The sequence below is a fragment of the Benincasa hispida genome, chromosome 3 (assembly GCF_027475165.1).
Source record: "Benincasa hispida cultivar pf3 chromosome 3, pf3_genome.v1.1, whole genome shotgun sequence".
Taxonomy (NCBI): Eukaryota; Viridiplantae; Streptophyta; class Magnoliopsida; order Cucurbitales; family Cucurbitaceae; genus Benincasa; species Benincasa hispida.
The window spans coordinates 13,072,767-13,094,129 of record NC_143480.1 but is presented as its reverse complement, the minus strand read 5'-3'; the positions used below and the strand labels follow the sequence as shown (position 1 = coordinate 13,094,129).

The 21,363-nt window shown below is 35.2% G+C and overlaps 2 protein-coding genes across 2 annotated transcripts; one reads left to right on the top strand and one right to left on the bottom strand.

Annotated features, from left to right (window-relative positions):
* Nucleotides 1-12,824: 12,824 nt before the first annotated feature.
* On the top strand, nucleotides 12,825-16,620 carry DER2.2 (DERLIN-2.2). The gene is made up of 6 exons (XM_039026871.2): nucleotides 12,825-13,206; nucleotides 13,772-13,871; nucleotides 15,263-15,477; nucleotides 15,563-15,646; nucleotides 15,835-15,888; nucleotides 16,236-16,620. Exons 1-6 carry the CDS (start codon nucleotides 12,883-12,885, stop codon nucleotides 16,416-16,418), a joined length of 960 nt encoding a protein of 319 aa, XP_038882799.2. The 5' UTR covers nucleotides 12,825-12,882; the 3' UTR covers nucleotides 16,419-16,620.
* A 107-nt stretch (nucleotides 16,621-16,727) lies between these two features.
* On the bottom strand, nucleotides 16,728-19,166 carry CLS (cardiolipin synthase). The gene is made up of 8 exons (XM_039026870.2): nucleotides 18,442-19,166; nucleotides 18,248-18,314; nucleotides 18,071-18,145; nucleotides 17,931-17,982; nucleotides 17,584-17,669; nucleotides 17,399-17,473; nucleotides 17,178-17,272; nucleotides 16,728-17,088 (listed from the first exon to the last, which is right to left on the bottom strand). Exons 1-8 carry the CDS (start codon nucleotides 18,930-18,932, stop codon nucleotides 16,995-16,997), a joined length of 1,035 nt encoding a protein of 344 aa, XP_038882798.1. The 5' UTR covers nucleotides 18,933-19,166; the 3' UTR covers nucleotides 16,728-16,994.
* Nucleotides 19,167-21,363: the final 2,197 nt, after the last annotated feature.

Below are 21,363 nucleotides of genomic sequence, written 5' to 3'. Positions count from 1 at the left end.
CAATGTATGATTTTAATTTATTTCTTTTGTTTATAATTGTTTTAATAAAAATGATATTAGAAATTAAAATCAATAATTAAGAATTGCATGCGAACTTTAGGTTATAATCATCTCTTAAAATTGTTTTAAAATATGATTCACATAGACCTAAGATCACGTTTCTAATGAGATTAGGAATCTAAGTTTAATCTTTTAATCGGTTTAATAGGATTAAATTGATTCTTAATAAAAGATTAATAATGTAACAAATATATCTATAAGGGACCTTTTGTCTAAGGCAAGTTCTGCCTAGGCTGGAGTATTTAAGTTGATGGAAACGTAACACCCCTACCTGTATGCAAGTTTGATTAAAGATTATTAAAGAGTTAAATAGACTTTAATCAAAATTGTTTAACTATCCAAATACAAATGTAGTTTTTAGGTAAATTAAACGTTCACTTAGTTCAAATCAGTAGTCGGATTTTCTTAAGTTAATTAACCCTAGGTAAAATACTCAGTGGGTGGAAAATGGGGTATATGATACTTCATTTTATCCTCTTCACGTTTCTCCTTAAAATTCACACTGTGAGGTCTATACTTGGCCTTGAGGCACCATGGGTGTCCTTCTATTGGTGGTATTTATATAGATCAATATCAAGGTGAATGGAAATAGTGTTATTTATAGTAAGTGGGAGCAGGATGCATGACAACACATCCCTCAATCGCTTTCATTAGGTTGAAGTAAAGTTTCATGCATGGCTTCGTGTCATCGTGGGTGTCCCCCTAAAGGATGACAGTTTTTTATGACACTTTATTCGATCTCCAGAAATAGATAAGGTTACTTTAGATTCATGTCCCAATTGGTTTTTCCCTACGGTTGGCTCATTGGGGCGGAATTCTAGAACCTAAAATGAGGCGTTATACTTACAGGAATTGTTAAGTAAGTTAACAAATTCTGGACCAAACAATGGTGATTGTTAATTATAGTGACAACGTGTTGTTTCTGTCTAATGATTAAGAATGTTTCATTTAAGTGAAAGGGTACTTGATCACCCTACAGTAACTTTTGTCCTGCCTCACTGAAATATCATTGCAAAACAGGTGTCACTTAGGGTACATTAGACTATTTTGCTAAAACGGATTGATTGTCTTAGTGGTTTAATGCAAACAAACTAATTATAAATAATTTGTATGTTTTAGCAAATTCGTTTTCAATGGCTACCACTACTTTGAATTTGCTCGGCATTGATAAATTAACCTGAAAAACTACATAAAATTGAAAAACACGATCAACACAATTTTAATAATCGATGACCTTCGTTTCGTCCTGATGGAGGACTGTCCTCCCATTCCAACTCCTAATGCTGCTCAAAATGTTCGAGAAGCATACAAGCAATGGACACGAACAAATGAAAAGGTCCAAGCGTACATCTTGTCTAGTCTTTCTAAAGTCTTAGCCAAGAAGCATGAGCCCATGCTTACAGCCCGTGAGATCATGGAGTCTCATAAGGGAATGTTCGGATAACCATTCGCATAGCTCAGGCATGACGCTCTCAATCACATCTTCAATGCCTGTATGCAAGAAGGGGCATCTGTTCGAGAACATGTTCTCAATATGATGGTCCACTTCAATTTGTTGGACATGAATGGGTCCATCATCGATGAAGCCAGTCAGATTAGCTTCATTTTGGAATCTTTGCCTAAAAGTTTTCTTCATTTCTAGAGCAAAAAAAAGCCATGGCTGCAAAGGGAATCTGTTTCCATTGTAACCAAGATGGGCATTGGAAAAGGAATTGCCCCAAATACTTGGCAGAAAAGAAGAAGGTCAAGCAAGGTAAATTTGATTTACTTGTATTGGAAACATGTTTAATGGAGAATGATGATTCTGCCTGGATTATAGATTCTAGCGGCACTAACCACGTTTGTTCTTCATTTTAGGGAATTAGTTTCTAGCGGAAACTTGATGATGGTGAGATGATGATGTGGATTGAAACTAGACACGTCGTCTCGACTATGGCAATGGGAGGTCTCCAGTTGACTTTACAAAATAAATTCATTTTACTAGAAAATGTATATGTAGTTCCTGGTTTAAAGAGGAACTTAATTTCTATAAAGTGTTTGCTAGAACAATCATATTATATTAATTTTCTTGTAAATAAAGTGTTTATTTTTTAGAATGGTGTCAATATTTGTTCAGCAGAATTGGAAGATAATTTTTATGTGCTAAGGCCATTAGCTACTTGTTGAGAATGGTGTCCTAAATCTTCTTGTAATCTCGTAGTTTGTAAACTCTGTATAAACATATTGTTGTTAATAAAATAAGTATTATTTTATAAGCATATACTTGATCCAATAAACTAAGATCCAAGGTTATTTTGTGTAATTTAAACAAGTATGTAGAGACATATGAGTGGATCTTGTTTAAATGATAACTTAAATGGCCTGTAGTAGATGGATAAGGTTGTACCTTATCCTGGTGACACTACGGATATGATTCGCTTTATAGGCATTACAAGTGTTGTAAAGTGCTACAAATGATCTGATCTTGATCATTCATGTGTAGACATGTGATTGGGGGTGTCCTATATAAATAGATTGTATAATACTGGACCATGAAATGATTAATCTCTTTATATAACACCGTTAATAATAGAGGCTTACATTTCACAAGCATGACCATAAGTGACATGACATGAATCCTGAGTGAGTTGTAAACTCCTACTCATGAAGGCGATCCTTTGATCTATATGGGTGAGAGTGGCCAAATTGCCAACTCAACAAGTCTACCATTTTAGGGATTCATCTGACTAGAGAGCTGGGAACTCAGCTACATTCCTTCCCTGATGCAGGGGCAAGTAGATAAATTTCTCCCTTAAGGGTTGATTCCGGGTCTTGAACATAGTGGCCACACCCTCTCCTGGCCCGAGAGGACTTGGTCATAGTGGAACTATAATTTATTGTTCATTAGAGGAATCAGTAGTACTGAAGGAGTTAAATGTAACTACAGGGGAAAAATGGTATTTTGGCCCAGTTGTACTTACGAGTAATTTGTGAAGAGTCATCGCACTGTTGATTTGTTATATCCAATGGACACACACACACACACACACATTCTTTTTTATTAATTTATTTGAAATTAATAAAAGGGAAGGAGTTATAATTCCCTCCCATTATTCTCTCAATAACTAACAAGTGATAAAAGAGGTGGAGAGATCATCTTCTTCAAGTGATTCACGTTCATTCACACAGAGAAAACTTCTCTGAGAAAAAACTCCCCTCTCATCCTCTTCATCTTCTTCCCTCTTCCTAGGACTCAAGGAAAGCCCACAATTTCTGCTTGAGTCTTTAAATCTCAAAAGAGAATATAGAGGGTTCTCGATTGGTAGTGTCTATGCGAGAAGAAGGAGATCCGCGAGGAAGGAGTTTCGTTCATGATTGTTCGAGGGATTTGTGAAGAAAGATTCTTCAAAAGTGATATCTCTGAACTTGTTTCTTATTTAATAGCATGTTGTAATTTAACATTAAATGCACATATCTTTTGTATGTTTACTGTAAATTTTATATTCGATAATTAATGGAATTTGGACAATCCGCTTCCACTCAAGAATCTCCTCATGTCGAGTTTCCTTCACTACTAAAGCCCTCCATAACACTGAGATGTTTAAAACTGCAGTAACTCAACATAAAAGACTTAAAATTTTTCCTAAATAAAATGTTCAACTTTGGCACCTAAGACTAGGACACATCAATCTCAATAAGATTGAGAGATTGGTGAAGAATGGACTTTTAAGCGAGTTAGAACAAAATTCTTTACCTATATGTGAGTCATGCCTTGAAGGCAAAATGACTAAAAGACCCTTTACTGGAAAAGGTCACAGGGCCAAAGAACCTTTAGAGTTGGTAAATTCAGACCTTTGCGGCCCGATGAATGCAAAATCTAGGAAAGATTATAAATATTTAATCACTTTTACTGATGGTTATTCAAGATATGGGTACATTTATTTAATGCAACATAAGTCTAAATCTTTTGAAAAGTTCAAAAGAATTCAAGGTTGAAGTTGAAAATACATTAAGTAAAACAATAAAGACATTTCGATCTGATCAAGGTGGAGAGTTTATGGATATGACATTCCAAAACTATTTGATAGAACATGGAATTGTATCCCAACTCTTAGCAGAATGGTGTAAACCCTGTTGAACATGGTTCGGTCTATGATGAGTTACACTTCCTTACCTGACTCTTTTTGGGATTATGCAGTAAAGACTATAACATATATTTTGAACAGTGTTCCATTCAGGAGTGTTACTAGTACACCTTTGGAGTTACGGAATGGTCTAAAGCTAGTTTATGTCATTTCAGAATCTGAAGTTGCCTTGCACATGTGCTAGAGGTCAATCCTAAGAAATTGGAATCTCGTTCAAAATTGTGCCTATTTATAGGCTACCTCAAAGGAACTAGAGGTGGTTACTTCTTTGACCCAAAAGAAACCAAAGTGTTTGTATCAACAAATGCACTTTTCTTGAAGAATACCACATAAGGGAGCATAAACCCTGCAGTAAAATTTTGTTGAACGAACTTTCCAAAGAAACTATTGAATCTTCAACAAAAGTTGTTGAAGAAGCCAACATCTCAACAAAAGTTGTTGAAGTTGGATCATCTAGTAGGTCAATTCCACCTCAAGAGTTAAGAGAACCTCGATGCAGTGGGAGGATTGCAAATCCACCTGTTCGTTATATGGGTTTAACTGAAATTCTAGTTATGGTAGCTGACAGAGATGTTGAGGATCCATTATTTTATAAGAAGGCAACAGAGGATGTTGACAAAGATAAGTGGATCAAATTTATGGATCTCGAAATGGAGTCAATGTACTTCAATTCAGTATGAGATCTTGTAGATCAACCTCATGGGGTAAAACCTATCGGTTGCAAATGGATCTACAAGAGAAAACGGGGTGCTGATGGGAAGGTGCAAACCTTCAAGGCTAGATTAGTTGCAAAAGGTTATATCTAAGTTGAAGTATATTAAAATCCTCCTGTCCACTGCCTCATATTATGATTATGAGATTTGACACATGGACACCAAGACTGCTTTTTTGAATTACAATCTTGAGGAGACCATTTATATGGAGCAGCCTAAGGAATTCATAATCCAAGGTTAAGAGCAAAAGGTTTGTAGGATTAATATGTCCAGTAATGGACTGAAACAAGCTTCTTGATCTTGAAACATAAGGTTTGATACTGCGATCAAATCTTATGGTTTTGATCAAAATGTTAATTAACCTTGTGTATACAAGAGAATTATCAACAATTCAGTAGCTTTCTTAGTATTATATATGTTGGGGTTGATGCCTTATATCTCATAGGGTCTTGTAGTTTGTAAACACCTATATGAACAAACAGTTTTGTGATTTATAATATGAGATATTTATTTACTTCAGTCTGTGAAGTATGAGATATTTTAGTTGTATTAATCACAAACCAATAAACTAAGATCCCTGGTTATCGTTGTAACTTAAGCATATATGTGGAGACATACAAATGGATCGTGCTTTAAGTGATAACCTAAATGGTCTGTAGTATATGGATAAAGGCGGGAAACCTTATCCTAGTGACACTACGAGTCTGGCCCGCTTTGTAGATGTTACAAATGCTGTAAAGTGCTACAAATGGTGTGATTCTGATCACTCGTGTATTAGACATGCGAACGAGGATGCTCTATATAAAGGAGTTTGTATAAGACCGGACCACGAAATGTTTAGTCTTGTTATATAACGTCGTTCATGATAGAGACTTTCATTTCACTAGGATGACCATAGGTAACATGACCTTAATCTTAAGTGAGTTGGGAAATCCTACCTATGAGGGCGGTCTTTTGATTTATGAAGGGTTATCGTACTATTGATTGGTTATATCTGATGGACATAGAAATATATCTATAGTGTGAAGAGTGCAGCTCTCTGTCTTTAGTGGATACATTAATTGATTGGAGGAATTAATATAAATATGATTTATATTAAACGCCACAAAGGAGGAAAAGAATTATGGTTTATATGTTGCATATGATGTGATATTAAAATTATAGGTTATAAATATAATATGATAAATTAGTTATTATATTTATTTATAATAAATTAATTATAAGATAATTGATTTCAGTTTTCTCCAAATAACCGACTTAGTGGGAAGTTTTATTCAGTTTATGGCAATCGAATGCATAAAGTGAAAATAGTTTTCATTTTTTTGATTCCAAGATACACGAAGCAAGATATATGATAACTTGTCGAGATAGTTTAAACAGTCGATCGAGTATCCTACGATAACTTGTCGAGAGAGAAAAGTAAACAATCGATCGAGTATCCTATACGATAGTTACTTGCTACTAAACAATCAAGTACTTAAGTCTATATGATAAACTTCTTCCTTCTCCCATTTACTCGATCATCTACTCGATCGTCTAGTTCCTCCTTCCCTCTACCCAAATCCATATAGAGCCCACACCTCATGGATTCTCACACCGAGAATACCAAGGTAACCTCGTGGTAGTGTCAAGTTTCCGTTTGAGGGTTGAGGATCGAGTATTTACCAGTTCGTGCTGAGTTGATGAATTGCTCGCGTTGCATTCGTGCTGCTGGACACTTTGGTGTTGGATCGGGGAAATACTAGAAGAAAAAGTTCTTCAAATGTATGTTTACTCTATTCCTTGTTTGTTTTTAACTTTATAGCATGCTGTAATTTACTCGTTATGCATAATTGTTATTGTTTGATTGTAAATGTCGTGTTCTTTCACAATAGGATTTGGAACGATTTGCTTCCACTCATTGGTTTTCTATAGTTAGAGATCCTTAAATATATAGATGATATCCTACTCACTAGGAATCATATAGGTCTACTGACTGAAGTTAAGAACTGACTAACGATCCAATTCCAAATGAAAGATTTGGGAGAGGCTCGATTTTTTCTAGGAATTCAGATCTTTTGAGATCGAAAGAACAAAACGCTAGCTCTGTCTCAAGTATCATATATTGACAAAATGTTTGTCACGTATTTGATGTAATACTCCAAGAGAGATCTATTACATTTTAGGCATGGAGTGATATTGTCTAAGGAATAGTATCCTAAGACACCTCAAGAGGTTGAGAAAATGAGACGAATCCCCTATGCATCGGCTGTTGAATGCCTGATGTATGCAATATTATGTACTAGACTTGACATCTGCTATGCAGTGGGGATAGTTAGTAGATATCAGTCTAATCCAAGATTTGATCACTGGACGCCGTTAAAAGTATCCTCAAGTATCATGCTCATGTATGGTTCTAAGGATTTGATCCTTACTAGATACACGGATTCTGATTTTCAGACTGATAAGGATTCTAGGAAATCCATATCAAGATCAGCTTTAGGATAAGTGGGAGATTGTACACCCTACTAACTTTAGAATAAGTGGGAGATTGTTGGGGTTGATGCCTTAAATTTCGTAGGGTCCTATAATTTGTAATTGTAATATACAAACATTTTATTTATGTTATAAAATATTTGATATTTTATTTCAAAATTAGTTGCATTAACCACAAATCAATAAACTAACATTCAAGGTTATCTTGTACCTTAAACATGTATATAGAGACATACGGGTGGATCATGTTTTAAGTGATAACCTAAATGGTCTGTAGTAGATGGATAAGGTTGGATACCTTATCTTGGTGACACTGTGAGTATGGCCTACTTTGTAAGTGTTACAATTTTTGTAGAATGCTACAAATGATCTGATCCTGATCATTCTTGTGGGGACATATGGGCAAGGATATTCTATACAAAGAAGTTTGTATAAGACCAAACCACGAAATGTTTAGTCTCATTATATAACGATGTTCATAATAGAGACTTACATTTCACCAGGAGAACCTAGGTAACGTGACTTAAATCCCGAGTCAATTGTGAACTCCTACCTATGGGGGGGTTCTTTGATTTGTATGGGTGAGAGTGGTCAGATTGCCGACTCAACAAGCCTACCATTTTGGGGATTCGTCTAATTAAGGAACTGGGAACACAGCTTCACAAGATGGAATTCACTCATTCCCCAATGTCGGGACAAGTAGATAAATTGCTTCCTTAAGGGCTGATTCTAGGGCTTGAACAATGTGGCGCCACACCCTCTCCTGACTCGAGAGGGTTTGTTTATAGTTGGATGATTTATTGTTCATTAGAGGGATCAGTGGTACTTAAGGAGTTAGATGTAACTATATGGCAAAACGGTAATTTGGGCCCAACTGTACTTACGAGCAATTTGTGAAGGGTTATCGTATTGTTGATTGGTGGATAGAGAAATATATCTGTAGTACAAAGAGTGCGGCTGCTGGTCTTTAGTGGAGTGCTGACAGTTAACGGATGGTGAATAATTTAATTAATTATTCGCGTACCGTTGAAGATTCGAGCTACAGGTCCATGAGATCCCCTCGATAGTTCAATAAGACTAAATGAGAATCAGTTTTATGATTAATTTGAATTATTCAAATTAATTGAGGGAAATAAGTATATATGATATAATTAAGTTAAATTAATTATATATGATATAATTGTTATAATATATTTGATATATTATAATATAAAGTTTATTTGAGAGAAAATAAATATTTGAATATGATTCAAATTTTAATTATGTGAATTGGATTCATATTATTAAATTTAATATAAATTTGATTTATATTAAATGTCATTAGTGAGAGAAAAGAAACTATAAATTATATTGTATATGATACAATATTAAAACTATAAGTTATATGTTATAGTTGATTTAACATATAGTTTAATATCTATTATATGATAAGGTAGTTACCATATTAATATATATTAAATTATTTATTTAATTAAATATATTATTTAATATTTAATTGTTTTAAATTAATTAAGGGAGGGAGTTGTAACTCCCTCCCTCCTTTTTTCTCTCCTAATCGTGGAAGTGGGAGACTGAATGATCAGTCCTTCTTCTTCCTGCAAAACACACTGGGTTAAGGTTAGTATAGTGCTCTTTATAGAATTCCCCTGTGGTCTCTCTTCCTCTCAATCTCCTTATTTCCCTAAAAATCTTAAATATCCAGAGCACTCACTCCTCCTGGGTTCTTTACCTAAGGATACCGAGGTTGCTGTTCGGGGTAGTGTTCGGGGATTCCATTGAAGATCGTCTTCAAAGGTAAGGGTTTATGAAACCCTAATCTACATTTAATTTTGTTCAAAACATGTTGTATGTTTAAAATTTAATTTAATTTTTTTAAAGCATGCAATTTTAAGTGCCTCGCCATATGCCCTAACAATGGCATATGATCCTTCCGGCGACCCTTGTGGAAACACCAATTCATACTCTCTAGCGTGATAAGCTCGTCTGTAATTTATATTCACTCAACTTGCCGAACGTCCTCAATGATATTCCTCAGTCGGTATGTTCGGCCAACTTATTTGTATTTGGACTTGATTAAGTGTCCAATAACCTAACTTTTTGCTTGTCAATTATTATCCATTCTCATTTCAAGAGAACATGTATGTTCACTTGGATATTTCATTACTTTGAAGGAATTACTTTCTTTCAATTTTTTTGCACAGACCCCCCACTTGCATTCCTCCACTGAACACCGTACAATTAGCAAGCTCTTCGTTGACTTCTTTACACGGTCATCGAAGTTCTTTTTTTCTTTTTCTTTTTCTTTTTCTTTTTTTTTTTGCAATTATTGACAATTTAACTGACAAGTCATATTTCGAAAATAAAATTTGACCGACCTTTATATCCTTATCATTCAGACAGTCATGAAGTATTGTGATAAGACTGTCATATGATGGACCCTCTGATGGTCTGGTTATATATACAAATAGTTGGGTTGGAATAGTGGAATGCATTTACACTGAAGGCATCATAGCTAGTGGGATGGGAGCAGGTGGGGTTGGAACATGAATGTAAGTTGTTGGAAAAGTTTGTGGTGCTGAAGATTGTCCATATCCATGGTTAGTATTGAACTGTGGAGTACATCGGGGTTCATTCTTGTGACCCAACCAAGCTTCATTTTGATCTTCCCCCAAGTTACATGGGTCAATATGATCATCCATTAAAGACATTGTAGAAATATTACATATTGGAATGGTTGCATATCCAAAGTTTTGACTAGTTGGAATGGGTTGATTCATTGGACTACACTATTGGTACATATTCTCAATGTGTAGTCCATGACTTTCGCGAGGTGTAACTAATACAAATAACGGCATCCGAGATGCATCATAGTCTTTTAAAAAGAAGCTAAGATCTTCATGTCGACTATGTCAATTAGGGGAGTCGAAAATAATAGATTGTAGCATTATTTGATGTGTATATCAAACATAATTGGATCGATATTTAGTTGTTGGTGCATAATATTCACTAAGTCACTGACTATTATATCATTTATGACCTTCAAACCTTTCATATGACCTCTAATGTAATTGCTTCCTGATTGGTCTCATTCCCCACCAAATCGTACCAAGATGCGAAGAAGCATCGTTGATCTGCAATTGGATTGGCAAATTTTAAGCAATACCCAATCAAATTTTAAGAAATTACTCAGTAATTGATAAGCGATCGCCCAATATTATATACACGATTGTTTATATAATTCTACACGATCGTGAAATAGAATATAAACAATCGTTTAGTATTATGTAAATGATCGTCTAGTATTTTATAAATGATTTTTAGATATAAACAATCGTTTATATAATAATAAACCATTGTTTATCTAATACTAAACGATCATTCATATAATACTAAAGGAGCGTTCATATAATACTAAACGAGCATTTATATTATAATGAACAATCGTTTATATATTGCTATACGATCGTTCATTCAATACTAAACGATCTAGGGGACAAGAAATACTATAGATTATTATTTACATTCTCTCCGTTTCTATATCTGATGAACGAATCTTCCTCTATACCCAAAGACATAATAAAATGAACAAAGATGAAAGAAATTGATATAAGGATGTTGTATTGAAACTCTGAGAGAACAATGGGAGACTGAAAAGCGTTCGACGAAAAATGAATAACTAAGAGTGACCTACCATTCTTGATATCAATGTTATTCAATGCTATTGGTAGAATATTGGTTGGGAATAAATGCATTGATGGAATGTTATTGTTACATTGAATACATATTGAACGAAGAGCTGAAGAAATTGTTGAAGGAAGAAGATGTATGGTGTAGTTTGTGGACTTTTTTTTTTTTTTTTTTTTTTTTAAATTGGGGCTAAAATTGGTATTTCACCTAGCCAAAAGGTCAATCATAGATTAGATTTTAGGAAGAGGTCATCCATAGAAAAGTTTTTTAGATTTTGGTTATTTTGTGAAATTTTTCGATATTAGGGCAGCAGTTCTCTACCAATGAGTGGTGGCATTGGAAATATCAAGAATGGGAATGCCATTAATACCCCATTTTACAACTAAGCCGGTTTCTGAAATTGAGCCTTCATTCACTATTTGCATAAGATTATCAAAATAAATTATACTGAAAATCTCCTGGTTGCAAATTATTATCATTAATATCAAGCACCAGATTGGTTCACCTTTTATCATGAAATTAATCGTATTTTGAATGGTTATTAATATGAGAATTAAAAAAAAAAGAAAAAAATGTATTTTATATAGTGCGTTCAAGGATACAAAGACTGAAATGTCTTATGGAACAAGTAATGAGAGTCCAAAGCTTACTAATGAAGGATTCGAAGCCGAGTCAGTGCCTTGTCAAGCATTCCTCACATTTGCATGTGCTCGAGCCCTGAATGCCTTGAAATTTTTTTTTATTTTGGGAAGAGATTGCTAGGTCTGGCTAATGGATGATCCTATTTGAGGGGCATGATGAAAAATGGCCTAAGATTTAGAAACAAATGAGGAATGACCTCAAATGCATGTGAGGGCCTGATACTTGAAGTCATTCTCACTCTCGCTCCCTAATTTTTGCTCTCACTCGCTAATTCTTACTCTCAATTCCTCGTTGTACTCGCCCGTTCTCGCTCTTGATTCCCCATCACGTTCTCCAATTCTCACTCTCGCTCGATGATTCTTGCTCTCAACTACCCGTCATGTTCCTCTCTTCTCACTCTTGCTCTCAATTTCCCATCGTGCTCTCCTGATTCTTGCTCCTGCTTTCCATCCCACTGCTTGGTTCTTGCTCTCGCTCGATGATTCTCGCTCTCGCTCCTCATTGCAACAGAAGAAGAGGACGAACGCATACAAAGACAAAGAGAAACACACACAGGAGTAAGACGAAGACGAATATAGACGATGACGAAGACGAACCAACCAAAATCGGAAGAAGAAGAATGAAGAAAAAACACAAGAAAAAAAAAAGAGAAAGTAGAGTAACTGCAAAAAGAAGGAAAAGGAAGAAGAAGAAATACAAAAAAAAAAAAAAAAAAAAAAGGAAACAGGAAAAAGAAAAAAGAAAAAAACTGCCAAAGGAAAGAAGAAAGAAGGATGAAGGGTTAAAATAATAATTTCACAATATGATAACATCAGCAGAACACTATATTTGAATTTAATTTTCATTTGGGCCCATATGAAGGGGCCTCCATACAATTATCTCATTGTTAGGGATGGGAGAAGGAGAAAACGTCCGTTCAGAAGGAGGACAACGTCAAATTGGCTCGCTAAGCATTGGGCCTGGAGACAGCGCCTACTGGCCCGTATAGAATGAGGGCTACTGGCCCATATAGAATGAGGGCTCAAATAGATCAATTAATGGGCCGAGCCCAAAATAAACCTCATTCCATTTTTGTGGTAAATTACAATATAACAGTAAAATTACTTGATTTACCAAATGGATGATTGGTTCGTGGAATACACTCGCGCTGTTATTCGCGCCAAATCGTCACCGCCACGTAAATGAGCAGAACGGGGAATAGCTGGTTTGTTTTCTTTCGCCGTCTTTCTCCTCCAAACCTTTTCCTTTCCGATTCTGCAGATCTCTTTCTCTGTGGGATTGTGCCGGAGAATCTCGTCGCTCCGAGCTCCGGTTCCTCTTTCAAGCTTACAAACATTGCCCCCGTCTTCGTCTTCGATCTTCATCTGAAGTTTTTCTTTATCGGCAATCATTTTTTCCGAGATTCGATGGCTCAAGCCGTTGAAGAATGGTACAAGCAAATGCCTATTATCACCCGCTCCTATCTCACTGCCGCTATCGCTACCACAATTGGTTGTTCCCTTGATGTATGTACCTTGCCTCCCCTTCTCCATCTCTAGCTGTAGCTCATCTAGGTTTACCTGTTTATTCTTTATAGGGATCATCTCTTACATTTTGGTTCCAAGCGGAATATTTTTAGAATGCCTTCACTCTTTTGTCTCAGTTTCTATTTTGATTTGTTATGGATTCATTAATGCTTTCTTTTGCCTATCCCGGATGATTACTGATGTCGATTAATATGATTTGGGGGATTTTTATTATTAGTTAAGTCTTTGGATTTAGATGTTGGTTGCCCATGGCGATTATCGTTGATTTTATTGACCTGTGGGGATTTCTATATAAATTTCTTTAGTTTTGGTGTTAGTTTTTCCTGATATTTGGTGGTACAAAATGGGGGCACCAAATTTTGTTGTTTCAGGATGATTTCTATTGAAATATCAAACTTAGAACGTGTGGCTTATCCCCTATGATCCTATTGGCATTTCTTCAACATCATTTGTTTTTTAATTTTAAAGTTAACAGATGATATATATTGTTTTAGCTTACCGTTTAGGTTATTTAATAATTTCTCATGAATTTGTTTTTCTACAGATTATCTCTCCGCATCATCTTTACTTGAACCCTATCCTGGTGGCCAAGAAGTATCAGTTCTGGCGTCTCATTACCAACTTCCTCTTCTTCCGTAAAATGGGTAATAATTGAAATTCAACCTTGTCCTGGCTTTTATGAATTTCGACTAAAGTGATGCTTTATAGGTATTTTGAAATTATAGAACTTGTTTTTCGGTGACAGAAAATTTTGAACGATCATAGGATGTAATTTAAATCCCTAGAAATTGACGCTGTTATTTCCATGCCCCTTTACTAATATGAAGAGAATGACATATGTTGTTAAGGTAAAATATTATACTTTTGTTGCTGCTACTGCCTAGAACATTTATCCTACAATATATTTTATCTTCTTCATATGTGCGATATTTTGTAATGAGGCTGTTGTGTACATTACAAGTTCAGTGTTAATTTGTTATTTGTTGGTTCAAATATTCTGATGAGTGAGTGAAATTCATAGCTCAATCCAGAATTCTAGGGTTTCTGATAAGGGGTTATTAGATAATATTGATTATCTGTCTGAACTTGTAGACCATTGACTGCTGACAGGAAGAAACTGATTCATTTACTTGAAGCTTACGTTATATTAGTCCCTTAAGCTTGCATTTTATTCTTCATGAAAGCTCTGATGCAATGATGGAATTTAATCCATGTGTTGCTCTAGAAATTTATAGTTCATTTGACAGCTGTTATGAATTGATACCTTAATTGGGACATCTCTAAGCTTCTCTATGAGGCCATTCGTGTTATTGGGACCTTTAAGGGAAAATAAATTGATGCCTTGTCACCTTTAAAGTAACATAATATATTTATACTACTTTTTCATGTACGTATAATATGTAATTGTAGAAAATCCTGTCTCTTGGTTTTATATGCACATTTCTGATTATTTTCTATCTGTTGCCATTTTCTTATTAATTATTATAGTCATTGGTCAACTTTTGAAATAAGAACTCATGCAGACTTGCAATGCACGAGAGTGGTATTAGTCTCCTGTTCTTATAATTGTTTTAGCTTTTACGAAGTTCTATTCTATATGCATATGACATGTAATTAGCAAGCTGAAGCAGTGCTGACCTACATTGTGCGAATTTATTGCACATCTTTTTATTCCATCTGGGAAAATTTTGAACAAGGGAGTTTTCTCACTAGTTTTTGCTGTGGTAAAAAGATTAGACAATTCTCCGTACTTGCATATTATGATTTAGCCATGCGTCCCTTTCTCCCAAAAGAATAGATCTAACTAGCTTTTGCCCTATATTTTTTGGTTTGGTTACCACTTTTTATGATCACTTGGTAACTAAAGAGCTGGAAAATGTGGCATGTTCTATCTTTCTCGACTCTTTCAGCCTTTTCTGTTTATATAAATGTATGTATATGTTTATATAATATGTGTATACTTTTCATTTGGATAAGATTGAAGACAACTCTCTGATGTTCCACTCTTAATTTGCGATGTGTCTGTTTTTGCCAGATTTGGATTTTTTGTTTCACATGTTTTTTCTTGCCCGATACTGCAAACTTCTGGAAGAAAACTCTTTTAGGGGAAGAACAGCTGATTTCTTTTATATGCTCTTATTTGGGGCCACGGTGCTGACTGGAATTGTTTTGGTTGGGGGAATGATACCATACTTGTCCGAGTCAATTGCCGAAGTTATATTCCTTAGCAACTCACTGACATTCATGATGGTTAGTTTCCATCTTAAATTAGAGTTTCATTCCTTTACTTTCATGCAGTTCAGCTCTTTACTTCAACAAATCTTCTTATATGCAGGTTTATGTGTGGAGCAAGCAAAACCCATTCATCCATATGAGCTTCTTAGGCCTCTTTACTTTCACGGCAGCTTACCTGCCATGGGTGAGTCAGCCTGGGTTTCTTTGCATATTATTATTTTCTTACTCATCCTCACGTCGAAAATTAGTCTATGACTTGTTCCGATCCAATGTTAATTCCTTACAGTTGAAATCTCCATTTACCAGTAAAATCGTCATCTTAAGCTTCACGATGGAATATTAACTATGTTACTTTTCCCTTTTCCTGCACAGGTTCTATTAGGATTCTCTGTACTTGTCGGGGCCAGTGCTTGGGTGGATCTACTGGTATGCCGTCAGACTCTGTATTTTGAATATAATTCTTCGTATTTCGTTATGTCTAATCCAACCCTGTTTAGGTTTGCATGATTCAGTAGACCTCTATTCTGGGCATATGGTCCTGAAATCTGGAAATATTTTCGCAACCTGGAGTCTCCCAAAAGTTTCCATCTTTTGAACGTTCTAATACGATTACATTATGGTATATAATCAATAACAAATTAGATGACAGATTGTCATTGTCAACAACAAATTAATAACAAATCAGCAAAATAAATAAGTTTCCATCACTTTATCAAGGCTTTAAATTAATGTATCCTATTCAATAGTAGTAACGAATTATTTTTGTGGGTCAGGGTATGGTTGCTGGTCATGCTTATTATTTTCTCGAAGATGTGTACCCACGAATGACAGGGCGTCGACCGTTGAAGACCCCGTCCTTTATCAAGGCATTATTTGCTGATGAAGCAGTTGTAGTGGCACGACCCGTGGATTTGAGATTTGCAGCCCCTGCTGCTGAGGATATTCATCAAGATTAGTTTATTAGACATTTGAGCAATGAACTGGAGGTTTCCATCTTTTGGGCATTCATCCACCCTTGAAAGGAGCAACCTCTGCTGATAACGAATTGTAATTTTCATCTGTAACATAGAATACACCAAATTTGACTTTGTTTTCTTTTTCTTGGTATTGCCTTTGTGCGAGCGATAGTGAATCAATCTCAAATTTATTCGCACAGAATTTCTTGATTCTAAATGCTCCAATTGAAGATTAATTTAACCCATTTGGTAGTGTTCTGACTAAAACAAAAACCAAATTGATTAATCAAATTCGTTGTGATCTGATTATTTCTTGGAAGTTAACAAATGAATTGTTATTGATTGAAGACATCAGCTTACCCATAGAAGTCTCTTTACAATGTTGTCTAGTTGCATGGACAAGAACTATGTACAAGCTCGTGCTTCTGAAACTACAGATCTTTTCAATTCAAAGTGAAATCTTTAATAGAAAATCGTGAAGCCTGTTAGAGTAGAATGATCCAGCTTCCCATCCATGTCATTAAACGCTTGGAAAGCTTATATACCTCCGTCTTTCGAAAGCTGCAAGTTCTGAACCTATACTTTCCGAGCAACCAATCCATAACTCTTCTTCATGAACTGTGTTCCGTAGGCTGCTGTCGAGGCCACTGTCGTTGACACCACTAGCCAACTGCAACCCGATCAAAGGAACAGTAAGTTCTCTGATATGTTATTTAATGATGATAAGCAGAGGTATGAAGAAGCCAGTAGCTGACATACCTTAAGAGCGTGACATAGAACTCAGTCTCCTGTGTTCCAAACTCGGGTTGCAGGAGTGCCGCAGCGACCAATACCAATTGAAAAACAGTATTGACCTGAACACAATCATCATCCTTACCAAGTTAACCTTCCAAAATACTTTAATTCAGCCTTTTCTGATATTATATCAATTCCCAGTAGTCATATCATGGAGTCAATGCACCATTGGAAGTTATAATTACCTTGCTAATAAAGAGAGGCTGAACCTTTTGGGGAGATGTACCGTCAAGATTGAAAAAGTCATCCCAGCTTCTCCACTGAAAGAATGTTATAATTCATTTATTAAATTCGTTCCAGAAAATCAGAGCATCCCATCAAATAGATGGCAGTGCAGGGAGTATAGGGCAACAATATTCAATTTTTTCACCTTCCAACCCAAGCTATTGGCTCTTTGATATACAGCACCACTAACAAGCAAGACATCTCTCCCAACAACAAGAGCAACAAGTCCAGCTACCATAGAAAACAAAATCACGATTTGTACCCATAAATGAAAATGTGTTCAATCTTCAACATAACATCAAAACATAAAACCTACCAGGCGGCATCAATGGATTAACTAGGAAGGAGATTTGAAACAAAAAAATTTAAATCCGATGAACAATGATCTTCTCCAATAATAAAGAGTAGAGTATCATACAGATATAGTACTTTACAATCCAACAGGAATCCAGGAATCAGCGAGCATTAGATTAAAGGGAACGGAACACTTACGATGAAGAAGATCATTCTGCACCATTGCCAAAGCAACACATCCAATAAGAACCTGATCTCACGAGAAGAACCAGAGTAAATAAAAACAACCCAATTCAAGCCACACGTAAACTAATAATGATATGGATTACCAAACTTACCTTGTCGGCCAAAGGATCCAAGTAAGAACCCACTACAGAGTTTATTCCCATTTTCCTGGCGGCATATCCATCCAGCTACGAAAGAGGGACAAAAGGTTATAAGAATTATATCATCCATTTACGTTTTCAGAGCATTATCCTGATTGAGTAAGAACAAAAGTAACATCAGCCAAGTACCCAGTCGGTTGCTCCTGATATAGCTAATCCCACCATTGCCGAAGAGTACCAGCCGTTTGATATCATCCTGTATCAACATCCAGATGATGCAAAACCTATTGATCATTAACATCAAGAATGTACAACACAAATGCTAATCAATAAAACAACGAACAGATGAGTCAAATGGAAAAATGGAATGAGATTTAAATTACCATCCAAGAAAAGGACCGGAAATCAACCGGCTCATTGAGATTAAATTGGGCAAATTTACGAAGCTATCTACCGATGTATCATTTCTTTTGTCGGAATCGAACCGATCCAACAAGTGTGGCGCGGGTGATACTGACCCAAATCCTATTCTGAGAGGAAGTTTCGTTCTGCGAAGCAAATTGAATCTAGAATTCAAAGCTTCAACCCTACGCAAAATAATTCTATTTCCTTGAACATAGAGGGGAGTGGCGGACTGCGAAAGCTTCCATGGCGGGGACGACAGGAAAAGAGGACCGTGGAAGGGAAAAATCAATTTAGAGAGAGGAGAAAGAAGCCTCGTTGAGTGATATCCAAAGGGAGAGAAAGAATGGGATGGAGAATAAGAAAGAGGAGAGTACGGAGCTGAGATTGTACATGTGGCGGTCGTGAGGAAGGTTTTGGACCGACTGGGATTCTTCTTGATTAGAGCTTTAAGTGACCTGAAAATCGCCATTAGTAGACCATTTTCTTTCTGATTTAGGCCTTTGCAATGGTGAAGGTCGCTAGTCGCTTCTCCTCCCAGGTAGACGGTGGATACCAGTAGGTCGGTCTGCAATTTAGGTTTTACAGGTTTCGGATGAAGACGACGGCGAACACGTGGATTTTCTTCAGACAATGGCCGGGCATTTTGACAGGCCCATGGGCCTTTACAGCCCGATAATTACAAAACTCAAGATCCATTCAGCCCAAGAAAGTTTTGGTCCAGGATCAGCTCCGGCCTTAATAGCCCAACAATTGGCCTAGGCCACGGCGGCCCATTCTAAAATGGACTTGGCTTGTTGGTTTAATCATTGACTGGACCAAAATAGGATAGTGTTTTTTAAAAATGGCCCAAAACTGTTTCAGTCTGGAAAAATGGCCAAGCAATTGAATCTACTACCTTTTATAATCTAAAAATGAACAAATATACCCTTGTTGTCCAATCCCTATCTTTATGATGTGTTTTAAACAAATCTAATAAATTAAAAACAATTCTAATAATCTTAACACCTTACCAAACATCTCTAAAAATATCTAAATCTAAGATGATATACTGATTTAACAAATTAAAAAAATTAATGTTCTCGAAAAGAAATAATTGAAAGATTTGGTATCCATGATAGCTTCTAAAGAAAGTAAGTTAGGCATCAATCTCTAATGACATCATTATATCAGCCATCATAACCTATCATAACGATCGAATAAAAACTTATATGAAAAAAAGAAAGTGTTGCCTAAACAAAATCTATAAAATCTAAAAATAATAATAATTAAACAATAATTAATGAGATAAGTTAGGTTTCTAACAAAATTATTAGAATTTAAGCATTGTCTAAACAAATACATTGTATACAGAATAACTATTGATTAAATCTCCAACACAAATATATCTTAATCATATTTTGCTACATGTCTAGTATTGAAAAAAGAAGAAGAAGAAGAAGAAGAGTTGGGTTATACAAATACTTTGTAATAATGAAATTTGTAGTTTAAATCTGCAAATATAATAAAAATAAAATCAATCCTACAAATACTTTGTAATAACAAACTAACTCTTTTGATGGGAATACTATACATTAGAAACCATTTGTCAGATAATAACTTCTCCTTATGGAACACATTCTTAGAAATAATTGTTGAAAATCATGGGAAAATATCTTGTTTTTTAAGATGTTTAACAATGTTGTCGAACAAATATATTTCTAATCTCCAACAATTTCAACTCTACCACGTCCATCATCATATTAAGATCGTTTTCATGACCCAAACTAAACCAACGTTTTCAGTTTGAGAAAATTGAACCAAACAAATTTTCTACAATCTCTTTATAACTCACATTCTCAGTATGAGAATACTTTGGTCATGTGAGCAAGAACAAAATTTGGTATTCATCCAATTGTTGACAATAAGTTTCAAATGATAAATTCACACCCTATTTAGGGGAACCTAAAAAAAATTTGAATGTGTAATGTTAGCAAGGCTTTGCACAAAATTGATTGAAGGTATTGCACTCCAATCAACTTGACTAAATCTACCTTCAAATGGTAAGAGACAATCGAGGAAATGTTATAGCAGTGGCGACGATCTATCGGCAACGTAAACTTTTTCTTTTGGTGAACGCGACTCCAACAATTCCATCTCCCATGTTCTCTCACGGAAACAATGTTGATTGTTCTAGAATTTTTTTCTTTGTTTTTTTTTTTAAAAAAAAACTAATATAAGATCTTAAATTTTAAATTTAGAGGATAACAAACTTTGAGATTTAAAAGTAAATTTGAAAAAAAGATATAGACATGAATTTAAATACATTAATATTTTAATTTAAGAAAGCAAGAATACAACTAGGCATAATCTAACGTTACATTAAAGCTTTGGGGGTAGTTTGAGAATATTATAAATTTTTTAGATAGGTGAACTAGGTGCATGGCCATAATTCTTATGATTTTTCCGTTTCTCCATTTTTCAAAACGTGATCTCCAAATTGGTCATACGATGCAATTTTCCTTGGTGGTCGTGACTAAACACTTTTTTTTTTCCTTGGGTAACTGCAAGTATTTCTAGGATTAATAATTAAGTGTATAATGATAACTTGTAGGAATACAAGTTATTTTATCTCTTTTATCTCTTTTATCTAAAACAGTTAGGAAAAAAACTCTGAAAATGCAACAGCTTGATGAGGAATTCATAAAAATAATTATATCATGCGATCACATACACACAAAGTCTCTCTATCTATGACAGATAAAAATTGTGCTTTTTGGGTGCAGGAAATCTACTTATGCGATCGCAAGGAATTCTTAATGCCAACAATGGAATCGCATAGTTGAACAAGTTGATAGCCTTATGCAATAAAGGATGACATGACACATGGGTGGTGGAAATTAAACCAGAGACCAAGTTGGTAG

Excerpts from the sequence above, each read along its gene's own strand:
- DER2.2 (XM_039026871.2), top strand. The coding sequence starts at position 12,883 with ATGAGCAGAACGGGGAATAGCTGGTTTGTTTTCTTTCGCCGTCTTTCT. Across the intron at positions 13,207-13,771 it reads CAATTGGTTGTTCCCTTGAT|ATTATCTCTCCGCATCATCT; the intron begins GTATGTACCTTG and ends GTTTTTCTACAG. Across the intron at positions 15,889-16,235 it reads GTGCTTGGGTGGATCTACTG|GGTATGGTTGCTGGTCATGC; the intron begins GTATGCCGTCAG and ends TTTGTGGGTCAG.
- CLS (XM_039026870.2), bottom strand. The coding sequence starts at position 18,932 with ATGGCGATTTTCAGGTCACTTAAAGCTCTAATCAAGAAGAATCCCAGT. Across the intron at positions 18,315-18,441 it reads TCCGGTCCTTTTCTTGGATG|GATGATATCAAACGGCTGGT; the intron begins GTAATTTAAATC and ends ATGTTGATACAG. Across the intron at positions 17,670-17,930 it reads GCAGAATGATCTTCTTCATC|CTGGACTTGTTGCTCTTGTT; the intron begins GTAAGTGTTCCG and ends TTTCTATGGTAG.